The sequence below is a fragment of the Heloderma suspectum genome, chromosome 15, assembly GCF_057233095.1.
Source record: "Heloderma suspectum isolate Gila_16-S chromosome 15, 16-S_ref, whole genome shotgun sequence".
NCBI classification, from domain to species: domain Eukaryota; kingdom Metazoa; phylum Chordata; class Lepidosauria; order Squamata; family Helodermatidae; genus Heloderma; species Heloderma suspectum.
The window spans coordinates 6,750,771-6,764,706 of record NC_139472.1 but is presented as its reverse complement, the minus strand read 5'-3'; the positions used below and the strand labels follow the sequence as shown (position 1 = coordinate 6,764,706).

Here is a 13,936-nt window from a genome sequence, read left to right as displayed (position 1 = left end):
CTCATTTTCTATCCCCCGCCCCACCCCCTGGCAACAGCTCGTTAGCATTCCGTGCTTACTGAGCATGTGCTGTCTTCATTGGACTGTGTTTGGGTTTCCCCCTTCAGGGTTTTTCCTCAAGAGTTTTTGCACTTCTGCAAACTTTGGAGTTCCCCCAAGTCTGCTGATACCTTCCTTTTGCATGTGGGTGGCTTTGGCTACATAACTGTAGCCACTCACAAGCCAAACATCAGAAATAGAGAGAATTGTATACACATACGCATATATAACGTGTGTTGCATATTTTATATAAAACATGTCTCTAAATTTTATACCTCACACCTTCAGTATGAATCAGCACTCCCAGACCTCTCTCTCCCTGCCTCCCTCCCTGCCTCCCTCACACACACACACACACACACACACACACCAGCCATTATTTATATAGTACATTTTATATTCCACCTTCCTGCCAATGCACTCTAGGCCATTCACAGTTTTAAAAAATGGCTTCCAATTTAATAGAATCAGCCCAAAAGGGTGGGAAGAGGAGAATGAGAAAATTCGGGCACATGACAGTTCTGGAGGGGAGGAGCTAAACTGCAGCTATTCCTAGCCAGGCTAATGGAGATATGATTTGATGATGGAATTCTGGAAAGCAGGAATGGAAACCTAGTATCAAGATTTTAATGTCCTTTTCAGAGCAGAAAGCATGGTCATATGCACTCAGTGGGCACTACCCACTTCCCAGCCCTGCCCATGGAAGCTGTTAAGTCCTGAGAGGAATCATACTCTGTATGTGGAGAGGAAAAAGCTGTGTTAGAGCATACAAGCTGTTATTTGGACTTTCTCGTGGTGATTGTGTGACCTGCTTTAAACAGCTTTTTTATATGCAACACTGAAATGTCTTTAAAAAAAAAAAAAGTCTACCCCCTAACTTGAGGTAGTTGCAAAGGAATTCTGATGGCTAACATTTCTTCTTGTTCTCTTCTTTTAAAGAACCTTTTTAAAACGCTGGGGTTGTTGGAGTGGTTGAATTTTTCCTGGAATTGAGTGGGAAATTCAGAAGACTGAAGCCCAGGCTCACTGTCTACCTTTCACGGAGGCCCAGCCGTGAGAGGACAGAAGAAGGCACCTGGCGAATCATGACAGCAGACAAAGAGAAAGACAAAGAGAAAGAGAAGGATCGCGACAGGGACCGGGACCGGGAGCGGGACAAGCGAGAGAAGGTGAGAGAGAGCGAGAACTCGCGGCCTCGTCGGAGCTGCACCCTGGAAGGTGGGGCCAAGAACTACGCAGAGAGTGACCACAGTGAAGATGAGGATAATGACAACAACAGTGCCACCACGGAGGAGTCCACGAAGAAGAACAAGAAGAAACCCCCCAAGAAGAAATCTCGCTATGAGAGAACAGACAATGGGGAAATCACCTCTTTCATCACAGAGGACGACATTATCTACAGGCCTGGAGGTAAGGGAGACTTTGGAATCCTGACCGCAGGTTCTCTGCATTGCTAGGCTTGGGTTTCTTGGCTGCAGGGAAAAATGTGGTGGGTGAGAATTGTAGGTTGTTGTCTTAGCTGCACTTGTTCTGCTTCAGCCTAATTTATCAAGAACAAGTTTTTGTTGTTTATATGGTACCATCTATGTGCATGCTGCCTTACAAACAGTGAGAGGATGTATCTCTGTCTCAAGGGGCTAACTATTTAAAAACAGACACAAAGTAGACAGAGGAAGGGAAGGGAAATGGAGGCAGGAGTAAATAAGGAAAGAACATGCTATTATTTCAGTTATACACATGCTTAGGTTTAGTCACAGTAGGGTATGCAGACTATGGGGTTGTTCTAAAGCATGGTTGGGCAACTTGTGGCCCTCCAGGTGTTTTGGCCTACAACTCCCTTCATCCCTCACCATCGGCTGTGCTGGCTAGCGTTGATGGGAGTTGTAGGCAAAAATATGTGGAGGTCCACAAGTTGCCCACCCTGTTCAAAAGGTTTCCCAGAGAAAGTGAGTTTTGATAAAGGACTTCAAAGAATTCAAGGAGGTGATTGCACTTCACTGTTCTGGATGACAGGAGAAGAAGGCTTTTGAGGGAGCAGGAGGCCTTTGGAGGGCTGTCGGAAATGGACAAGCAAAGGTCACAGGCAGTGGTCTTTCAGGATATAAGAGCAGAGAGATGGAGTTGGGGCAAGGCAATGGAAGTTTTGAAGGCACTTGTACAGAATCCACGAGCATCCAAAGTTTTATACACCCAGTTTTATACAAATATTGCATTTTTGTAGGATGAAGTGTAAGGGCGCATTACGTGAACTTAAATTGTAACAAAAATCCAATAAGCTAAATAACTGACCACTTGCCTCCTTGTAATAGTAGCCCAGATCTGCTGCTTTAAGGCAGCCCTCTCACTCGACCGTATGGTAGAGGCTACCCTGATTCCATGATTACTTGCAGTGCTCTTGTTTTCTCCGGGATGTATATATTTTATTCCTGATTCTCTTATCAAAAGAGCAGGCTTACAAGCAGTACCATATTTGTCGTCTGCTCCACTGTGAAATCATTGGCATGCTATAGGAGTGTTGTGGAAAGAAAAGACTAATGTGTTTTTCAAAAGAAGAGGGGGGAAAATACCCATGGAAATAAATCACCAGAAACAATTTTTTCTAATATGCTGTGTTGGTAGAATGCTTAAAGCTCTGGGCTTGCTTAGAGACGCAGACAAATCTTGAAGCTTTTAAGTTGTGCAGCCTGAACTCTACTTGGAGACAGCCTAGTCCTGTGGGGGCAGTGGGGAAAGCTTTATCGCCTTAGGGCCAGTGCAAATGTAATGGGCTGGATCTCTTAATAATGGTTAAGAAACCAGAGTGAGCCACAGGATTGCTCCCCCCTGGGCATATTCTGCCCTCAATTGCAGGCAACACAGAATTGCAGATATGTCCAGAAAACATGTAATCCCATTGAAATACCTGCAGTCCTTTATTTGGACACCCCACTCCCTCATAATTAGTTATTTTGTACTTAAATGGTTCTGCAATCATCAGTTAGAAGCAGCGTGGTCTTGGTAGTGGCACCAGCGTTGTGGAACTTCCTCCCTAGAGAGGTGTGCCAGGACCCAATGTTATATTCTTAGGCATTTGACTGAGACGTAGCTATGTCAGGGAGCTTTAGGCTGATAGAACCTAACTTTAGATTTTGCTGGTATGTAATAGTAATGGCACTGTGATTGGCTGCTGTATGTTGCTATTTGATGGTGCTATGGGGCTGTATTGTTATGTTACCTTTTTTCTCTGTTTATCCTTGAAATGGTGAATTTTGATTATTTATTTGTCTTTTTTTAATGTGAGCTATTTTTATTTATTTTGATAAAAAGTAGGATATAATAATTTTAATTAAAAGAAGGCCCTAACATCCCTCCCCCTTGCAAAAGCTTACCTTGCAAAATTCTTCGCTGCCACAGACAATTGGGCAAACAGTGATCTACAAGCCTGTGTTAACGGATATATCAGCACTGATTTTGACCCTGTTTAATGTGAACAAAGTTCCCTGTTTAACCATGATACTTCACACATGCAAGTACAATGCTAGGTTACTGTACGCTTGATGAATGTTAGCTGAATGTGTGAACTGATCCTGTTGCAGGCGATTGTGTCTGAGGTGACATTCTGACATTTCAGGAGGGGCCATAGCTCAGCGGTATAGCATGTGCTTTGCATGGAGAAGGTCCCAGGTTCAGTCTCTGGCATTTCCAGGTAGGGCTGCGAAAAACTCCTGCCTGAAACCCTGAAGAGCCATTGCTACCATTCAGTGTTGACAGTACTGGGCTAGATGGACTCCGTATAAGGCAGGTGGCAGTCTTCAAGTGAACAAGCCCTAAACCAGCTTTCAGTCCTGGTTAGCCTTGACCCTGGTGCTGACATATCCCTGAACTACAGAGAGAGAATTCGCTCCAGGCTGAGAATGTAAACAGAAGGCACATTTCATTTGCCTTAATTATTTTGATCTTTCAGGCCACAGCTAGCCATTTCTGTGTGCTAGTGGCAGGGAGTCCATGCAAGGGTCAGTATTGGGGTGGCCTCACTTTTTGGGGCCAAGATCTCTGAGGGAGCTCTTAGAGTATATTAAAAACAGCTGTTCAGGTTCTCAGCAGTTTGTAGTGTCCATGCTTTGGGGTTGGGGGGTGTCTGAGTTTGCAACTGAGGAAGCTGGCTTAAAATCAATTGCCTTGCAGTCATAGCCTGTGTTTTAAAAACAGGAATAATTAGCTTTGCTTTTTAGGAGGTGCCCGTAGCAAGAACTGGAAGTGAGTCTTCCAATATCTGGTATATGGTTTTGGTAGAGTTACTGAGTTTAACTCATAACCTGCCTATACTTTTGTTATTTACCTGTACTATTTATCTCTTAATTTAGAAAGTTCCCTGCAAAATTGTGCTCACTTGCGCATCTGGCACTGTTGTTCCCATTTTGCCAGAGGATAAGAGAGTGTGACTTTACCAAGGCAATGCAGCAAGTTTGAGGCAGAGGATAAAACCCATCTTTTTCAAATTCAAGGTCACATGGCTATCTCCTGGTTGATTCTCCTAGAGAGCTTCAACTAATGGGCAATATAGAAATGTAATAAATAAATAAATAAATAAATTATTGGAAAAAGAATATATGTGAATGGTATATTCTGATAATACTGCTTTTATTACCATGTCTAAGAGACTTGAGCTATGAATGAAAAACTCCCAGGTTTTGAATCTCACCTCTACCATGAACTCACTAGGAGGTCTTAAGCAACCCATGCTTCAGCCTCTGTCCCGCCCCCTGCACTATCGGATAACAATACTGACTTGGCTTACAGCAGGGGTGGGCACATTTTGGCCCGCCAGATGTTTTGGTCTACAACTCCCACCAGCACCAGCCAGCAGAGTCAGTGGTGAGGGATCATGGGGGTTGCAGGCTAAAACATCTGGAGGGCCACAAGTTTGCCCACCCCTGGCTCACAGGGTTGCTGTAAGGATTACAGCAGGGATGCAGAGCCTCAGGTCCAGGGGCCAAATCTGGCTCGCTGGAGTTCCTTCAAAGCTCCCACCTCCTTTCCCCCAAGTAAGTCTGGGTGATCTCCTGGTTTTTGTGCAGTTTTTCCCCATTCTAACAGGTTGAAATGCCTCTCCTGAGGCTTATTTACTGTGAGTAAGAGCTTTACGCTAAAATATGCTGGTGTTATTGGTATTTTTGGATTTAAGCTCCACCCTTTTTGCCTTTGGCCCCCATTCTCCACTGGAATGCAGCTCCTGAGAGCTTTTCTGAAGTGGGATTTGGCACTTGGGCTAAAAGAAGTTCTGCACCCTTGGATTACAGGGTTTCTCGGTTCAACACGGAGAACATTCATATACTTTCAACTCTCCCAATGTAGCAAGAGGCAAGGCAGCCATGGCTTCTCCTGTCCATTCCTTCCCCAGCCCTGTCATCCTTTGCTCTCCCCTGCTTGCTGTATGAACCCTGATCAACTGCAGTTAGGGAAAGGGTGGTGAACAATAGGGCTGGGGAGGAAATGGGCAGGGGAAACCATGGTGGTCTTGATTTCTGCCATATTGGGAAATTTAAAGGTATATTTTCTTCGGCTTTGAAACGGGCAACCCTAACAATTGTGAAGTACTCGGAGCATTACCAAGCACTATATAAATACTCAAGATCTATTATTATTAAATATTGTATTATTAAATACATTGGAGGGAACACACATTGTGTCTGCTCCATATTCCTCCTTATTTGTAAAGCATTAAAAATGTGCTACGTTGTTCAGGTCACTTGGATCACTGCCTCAGGTGGAAAGAGACCACCTTAATTGGGAGTGTAGTGTTGCCACAGGCCATTAGACATCTGTCGCTTGTAATTCCATCCAGGATGGAAGGTGGCCTCTGTTTAATAGTGCATTGCGCCATTCCCTCCCACTCTTGGTAAGCTTTTGTGCTCGTTACAGAGATGACTACTTCACTGGGTTAGTTGTTTCTGTGCTTGGTTCTTCAGAATTCACTGTCAGAGTTGCTTGAGCGCTGTGTGCTCATTCATCTCTGTAACCTGCTAGAGGGTATGAAGGGCTTGCGATGGCTTTCTCAAAGTGTCATGAGGGAATCCATGTGGAAGAAGAGTAGTCCTGTTCATGTCCAGCAAAAGTGGGAAAAGCTTTGCTTTAGGGCCTGGTGCTGCTTATTCACCAGAGGGGAGAGGGGGGAAGAGATGCTTGGCATGTCCTGGCAAGGCTTCTGGTCCCAGTCTTTGGGAAGATCGGAGCAATCTGGTGTGTGAGCTATAGTAGCATTTGGCAGGCTGCTGCTGAAATAACCTGAGAGCCTTGGAACGCTCAATTTCAGACTGCTAACAGATGATGTTTGACTAAACTTTTGGGGGAGGGGGAGGGAGGAGGATGTAGTTTAATACTTCAAATAAAATTTAGTAATATATATATAGCATTGTCTATGTATGTGGAGATTTACAAAACCCATACAGTGTAATACTACTAGGCCAAGTCAAAGATGACAACAAATGTGCAAGCTTTTGAGATCTCCAGATATCTTAATCAGGTAAGATGTTATAAAGGAACTTGTCTGGTTCACCCTGGATGGAGACAGTTTTGAGTTAACAGCTGAATTTTATATTTTCAAAAATGGAGGATCTATAATAGTCTGAGACTTTCTTCTGTCCAGTGGTCCTAGGGACAGTGAAACCTGAAACTATCACATCACCTGGCAGAGCCTAATTTTAATGTCTGCAACCCCTCTTCCTCCATAATAGCTTAAGACTCTGGCCATGCAGATATCCTGACTACAGTTTCTAGTCAGCCTTCCCCCCATCTCCTGCTCCCCTGCTTTTTGTAGCGTCGTGCCTAATGAAGAGATCTTGAGATCTTGAAAGGTTGCACTTTTTTGTGATGTTTTAATTGGCAAAATAATGTTATTACAATATATGGATTTTGGATTTATTTTTATGGCCAACATGGCTGGCTGGTTTTTTTTTTGGTGGAGCTTTACAGATTCCCAGTTATGGTGAAAGGCCTGCCAGGCTTGGGATATTGGAACCTCTTCCCAAAGAGTCTTTGCTCTAAGTACATGCCATAACCAATGGCCTTATTTTCACAGGCATCACATATATACAGCACTGTGGGTATCCCCTTCAAATTTTGAGCACAGCGAATTAGCCAGCTTCAATCATACCTGGGATGGATGCTAGAAGTTGATCTTTCAGACTGGTTCCGTTGATATTTCTGCAATATGCAGCTGGTAGCCAGAAGTTAAATACTTTGGCCCTAACTGTTGCTAAGTGCCTGCATTACTGCCAGCACATTCTTCCTTCTTCCTTTTGTAAGGCCTGTTAGGAGGCTGGAGCTAAAGACAATGGGAAAGCCCAGGAGGCCTCCAGTGAGCCTGTGTTATGAAGCAGGACAGAGCTAAAGAGTTGTTCCTTGCAGAAACTACTACCAGAAGTGGTAGCATAATACTGGGACTAATGGAAAGTCACAGAATAGCAAGCTAGCTTTTGTTCCTTGGCCACAGAAAATGGAGGGTGGGTCCGGAGGTAGAGAGATGTTTCTGGTACAAGGCATGTTGGAAGTCTTGTCTGCAGTATGTGACAATCTTAATATGGGGATTCAGGAGGCTTTTCTTGCCTTTTTTTTTTTGCAGATTAAGCTCAGTTTTTGTAACGTATGAAAGATCTTGAGTGCTGTCTTCATAGCCCACACTTTCTAGGAATGTACTGATGACTCACATGTGACCAGGCCCTGTGGTGAGTGTGGATAAGCCTGCTGTGGCAGTTGCTTGTACAGGTGGAGTGGTGTTGGCTGTTGATTTCAGACTCTGTTCGGCTTCAGCCATGAGACAGCCATGAATGCTTAATTGCTGCTGTAGAGCGCTGTTGCCACTCAGGTTCTATACAGCGAGAACAAGGTAGAATGAATTGGACACAGAGCACCGTTGTCCAGAAAACAGGGCTGGCAAACCCTTAACCAATAGGTTTTTGCTTAATTAAATGTTATTACAGTCATCTGTCAGGAAAGAAAATGGATGTTTTCTGCAATCCTGCTTAAGTGGTATTGAGTGGTTTTGCATCAGCCTTTTTTGGAAGGGCCAAGGGACAACAGCCTTGGGAACAAAGCAAACTGCCTTATACCACTTCAGACTATTTGTCCATCTAGCCCAGTATTGCCTGCTTGGACTGGCAGCAGTTTTCTGGGGTCTCACTTGGGCAGAGAAGGGTCTTTCCCATCACCTGCTCTTGGATCCTTTTTTATTCGAGAGACCAGAGATTGGACCTGGGCCTTCTGCATGCAAAGCAGGTGCTCCACCACTGAGCTACAACCCCTCCCTCTTTTTTCTATTGTCAGATGGCAGAACCACTTTTCAGTGCTGCAAAATGTGGGTCTGCCACTAAAAAGAGAAGAGGCCAGCCCTGGGTTGAATTGTTCCCCTCTCCCTTCATACCAGAACTTACCCTGTATCTTCACATCGTTATTATTCCATTGCTGGTAGTGCAGCAATATTATGACACTGGCATTGGGTAGATTTTTATGACATCTTACAAGAGAGCAAGCAGAAAGGCAACCGTTTTCAGCATGTTCTTGTATTTCGTGATGTGGAGTTCCACTCTAAACAGCTTCCTGCCTGTTTCTGAGCTTAGGAAGGCAAGGCGGCACTAGTTGTAGAATGGCAGTCAGAAGCCTGAGTTGCCAAAGGAGAGCAGGAGAGCCAGCTGAAGGGACGTACATGGTGGGAGGCAGCATATTCTGTGGAGTACCTCTCATCTCTGGCGGCTAGGAAATGAGGGCACTGCCATTTTTGCTCTGGCTATCTAGAACCATTTAAAGGGATATTCAAGGATTAAACAGATTTATGAGGATCTATTCCAGCAATGGTATCAGCAGCTATATGAACTGCGAACAAGGCAGCAGGAACAAAGGCCTGGTAACAGAGAGGGGCAGGGGGAATTTTGGCTTTGACTAAACAGAATGTGGGATGAGCTCCTTATTCCAAGTGGATTTATTTTTATTATTTATTTATTTATTTCATTTCATTTCATTTCATTTCTATACTGCCCAATAGCCAAAGGTCTCTGGGCAGTTCACAAAAATTAAAACCAAACAGCACACAATAAAACAATTTAAAATATATAGAACATTAAAACTACAATATAACAATACAACCACAATAAAACCTAGCAGCAGTGCAGGAGTTTAAAATACAGTAAAAAGAAATGAGCACCATCTATTTTAATACAGTGGGATGAAATATTTTAAGGTCTCCTCCTTGGTTATTGGGTTGCCTGATGATGATTCCCAAACTTCAGGTAACTGAAGCTCTCTCTCCCCCTTCCCCCCAAGTTAAAACTGGAGGCCTTCTTTTCTCTTACTTCTGAAAAGGTTTCTATTTAGAGTTTGTAAGAGGAAGAACTACCTGCCAACTCTCTCCCCACCCCCTTCCAATCTCACTTCTTTGGGCGTGATTGGAAGGAGGCAAGCTCAGACCAATAACTTATGCAGAAAAGCTCTGGGCAGCCTCTTCCAAGGGCAGGTAATTCAGCTTCATTGCATTGGGAGGGATGTTAATGTGCCACTGAGCTAAGGGTGAAAAAACAGTGCAACTAGTTGCACCTTCCCATGTGGATTTTGAATTTGTGTTTCTCAAAAAGTAGCTCCTTTGCCCACCCCACCCCACCATACCACAGGACAGCTGCTTTTGAAAGGTGTCTCCCCCCCCATGTTTCAAAATAGTTTATGTTATGATATTGGAGAACAGCTAGTGTGGAATAGTTGTTAGAATGTTGGACTAGGACTGGGGAGATCTGGGTTCTAATCCCCCTTGGCTATGACTCTCATTGGGTGACTTCAGCCCAGTCACTGACTCTCGGTCTAACCTCACAGAGTTGTGAGGATAAAATGGAAGGGGGAGGATCATGTAAGCCACCTTGGATTCTTTGGCGTAAAAAAGGTGGGATATAAATGTCATTAATTAATACATATAAATTAGTGTTTTGTGGGAGAAGCCATTGAGGCATGCTCTTTGCTACCCCAAGTAGGTGCCTATGAATACCGTAGTGTATGGGTATGCTATGGGGAATGCTGGAAGCTGGTGTAGTTGACTTGGGAATGCAGAGATTCATGCGGGCGATCTTGATATAGGAAAGCACACATGGATGCATTGTAGAATCCACGCCGTAGATTCAAGGTTGCCTTTGAGGGGGCTTACCTGTAAGCCTAGCCTCTCATTGTTATGATCCCACTACAGCCAACAAGTGTGGATGGAACCCTGTCTTTAAGCATCCAGGTTGGTGGTAAGGGAAAAGGAGGAGGAGCTGAGTTTCCAAACTAATTGAACTCTTGCAGTGCCACAGCCTTCCCTCCTGCTTAGGGTGAGATGATCAGGAGGAGCCTTAGCTTTCAGCCTTTTCAACTGTTTGTCTCCCACCATTTCTAGGCAATGCCTTATGCTACTTAAGCATCTCTTGAGAGATGCAGTGAAAAAAAGGCGCACGCTAGTTGCCTTAGAAGGTTCCTGTTTGAGGTTATCAGGACTTCTTTTGTTTGCATAGGTGCCAGCTGTTAAGTGCTTTGTAGCTAGCTGGGTGCAATCCTCATTTACTGAAGGATTGCTTGTCAAGGGGAAGAGGGAGAACACTTAGCAGTTAAGTCAGTCTCCCTCTCCATCTCTCTCATTTCTTGGGGAGAAAGGGTGGAGTCCCCATAATAGAGCCCAGGAAGCCTGTAATTTGGGCCTTTGTTCAGACTTCTGATGGGTCCTCCGGTCCAAGGCAATCATGTTACACAAAACAAGATGCCCGACCCTTCTTATTACACACTGGGAAGGAGGTGATTTTTGAATGTAGCTACTGCTGCTTCTGGCGAGTGTGTAGGAGGGGGGCGGGTGAGAATCTCAGGCAGTAATAAGATCACGTGGCTCAGCTTCTGTAGTGTTAGCAGCAGGCCCCGGGGAGCACTCCAGAGAAGTGGGGACTGAGGAGGGTGATCTGCGTTCTGATGTTTTCAGCTCTTCTTGTTCTGGGAAATCTCTTGATTAGCAGCATTCTTCTGGATTTGGGGAAGGAAATACACCCCAGTTTATTCCAAACCTTGCCGTTGCTAACTTTTTTGTGTGTTTCTCTACAGTGCCTTGTTAAAGTGCTATGTAAATAGCAAATATTTAACATTTTTAAGATTACAGCATTGGCTCATTACCTTATTCTCTAAATCTGTGTTTCGTGCAAAGGCTTTGACATAACCCATTAGTCCCCATACGCTATTACAGCTTTCCCCAACATGGTGCCCAGCACATCAGAGAGCAATAGGTCCGGCAATGCCCTCCTGCTGTAACTAAGTGCAAGTACATATAAATGAAACAATGGCTGTGATTGCACAAAACTTAAAAGGCAGAATTCTGGCTTATCTTGCACAAGCACGTGTGGTAAAGCACAGTGTCCAATGTTTCTGCTTGGCTCCTCCCACCAGTGGGACTGGCTTCTGTAACCAGGAACTCGCCACCAAGAAAAAGCTCACCGTTCTATCTGAATTCAGCTCCTGCCTTGGCTTAAGATTCCTGCCTTGTTTGGGAGCAACAAGACAGGAGTTGGGTTCGGATGTAACGTGAAGCCTTTCCCTCCTGGTCAGTCCCTGGTTACAGAAAAGCTCCTGCTTGCTCGTGAATGGTAAGCCATGAGTCTCCATTTCATGCCAACATGGCCAGTGCATATTTTCTGCTGTCTATCTGTGCCTCAGTTTTCCCTGTATCTCTCTCTTGCTCTTTTTTAGATTGTAAGCCCCTCGAATGGGGTCCTATCCTCCCCCTTTTAATTTTTTAATAAAGCACCATGTACATGGATAGCGCTATATAAATAATAAATAGATGTAGTAATATTCTTTGAATGAGTGGATGCTCCAGATATGGGGTGTTTTCTCCCTCGTGGTTTAGGATGCAGGAAATAGTTTGCCAATCCCATTGGGGTGGGGGCTTAGTACTCATACTGTAAACTGACTAGAGAACCTCCATTATTGGGTGATATATAAATATTGCAGGTAAATAAATGATAAATGAATACTTGAACATTTCCAGCCGTTGGATAATATAGTATTTGGCTGAAGTCTGGTGCTTTCTTTTAATCAGTGATCTTTTTCTGTTGGTCAGAGGAGGGGGGGGAATCCTTTTTGTTCTGCTCCTGGCCCTCTTCTCTTCCTTCTCTCATAGGTCTCTTGGCTTTCAGGCAGGGGATAGGCAGTTTAAATCTGCCATCCTGTTGTCCACTGTGCTCAGTGTAGTGACTTGTGAGTAGGGATGTCAGAGAAATCTTCAACAGAATCAAATGAGTTCGGATTTCTATGAATCTGACCTGCAGATTATGCAGCAGACCAGCTTTTCACAAGTTGCATGGATTCCATGGACTTGTGGACCAGTTTTTTTACTTTCTGGAATTTTACACAAATGTAGTCATAGAAAAATACCTAAAATTTAAAAACTCTGGCTGAAAATGTGTATTTCCTCCATAGACCACAGCATGAAAACGTGCATTTTGGGAGGGATTTGTGCATGTTGGGGGGATTTCTGAATTTGTGCGATTCCAGTTCTGTCAATGAGCAGATGACGGAACGAAAAGCACCTGACAATCTGCAAAACACAGATGGAACAGATTTTACAAAATCTGTACATCCCTACTTGTGAGTAAAAGTGCTTTGGATAGGACTGGAAGGCTCTGAGAATGGAGATCACCATAAGAGACCTTGTTCCCTGCCAACCCCTATCTTCCAAGGAGGCAGACCTAGTTACTTTGATAGTTGTGCTCTCGAAAAGGGAGAGTAGCCACTTAGGAGCTGTCACGTAGCTGTCGCTAGGCTGTGCAGGAACAGTTGCTGCAAGATGCTGTAATTGTGTCTGTGTTCTCTGGAGACCCTTCCTACTGCAGAGGCATGTTGAGTAAAGTGTTTGGAGCAGCAAACGAGTCTGTGTGTGTCCCCTTGGAGGACAGAGGTGGTGCCACTTGAAAGATCCCTTAGATCGTTATCCTCATGTTTGTATTTCTTGGGGAACTTTATAGATTTTTACGCCGCGAATGGTACAAGTGACCAAGACCAAGAGACTGTTATAATAATAAAGTGGGCCCTGCAACAAAATGTTGCAATATACAGTATCCCTCCTGTTCAGGGTTCCAGCCAGCCAGTCGTGCCCTTTCCCAGCATATTCCCTTTCATCCCCTGCCCCCAACAGACACTTTGCATCCCGTGCCCACTGAACATGCTTAATCTTCATTGGGCTGTGTTAGTGGGCTGTTTTTGGTCCCTTTAGGGTTTTCCCCTAAATATTTTTTTGTGCTTTTGCAAAACTGGGATTCTCCCAAGCCCTGCTGATACTTCTCACTTGGGTGTGAATGGTGCCATTCCGGAAAATGAGTGCTATTAGTATATAGTGCAATAGTAGATCTTAACACTTGTATAGCATTTTCAGAGTACGACATGTGCATTATCCTTACAACAGCCCTGTAAGGTGAACCAGTATTGTTATTCCCCCATATTGCAGATTGTGGGGCCTGAGGCCAAAGAGTTTGACAGCAGTTTAACTGTCATGGCTTCCCCCCAAAGAATCCAGGGAATTATAGAAGGGTGCTGAGAATGCTCTGATTCGAGATCTCTACCCCTCTCTCCCAGAACCACATTTCCCAAGGTTTTCTGGCAAGAAGGAATGACCTTTAAACCCACTTTTGTCAAGGGATCCACAAAAGTTAATAGCTCACAAAAGGTTTTGCTAACTAGCTTGACTGTATATAGGTGTGCTAGTGATTCATTGCACATCTACAGCTGCATGTGTTTGTGTGACAACCCTTTTTCCTTTCCTGGAGCTGAGTTTTTCTTGCCATAGAAGAGCGGATGAGAGGTCTCAGGCAGAGAGTATTCTTTCCTATCACTGGCTACTTGATCCTTTTAATTGGCTAGACCAGGGTTTGAA

At 44.3% G+C, this 13,936-nt stretch overlaps 1 protein-coding gene across 11 annotated transcripts in view; it reads left to right on the top strand.

Annotated features, from left to right (window-relative positions):
• The window catches only part of RERE (arginine-glutamic acid dipeptide repeats), a 437,785-nt gene that overhangs the window by 146,791 nt on the left and 277,058 nt on the right, over positions 1-13,936 (top strand). For all 11 annotated transcript variants that reach the window (XM_084822049.1, XM_084822046.1, XM_084822047.1 and 8 more), the window contains exon 2: positions 979-1,449. In XM_084822049.1, coding sequence (XP_084678175.1) covers positions 1,125-1,449 — 325 coding nt within the window. In that variant the 5' untranslated portion in view covers positions 979-1,124. The remainder of the gene's footprint in view (positions 1-978; positions 1,450-13,936) is intronic.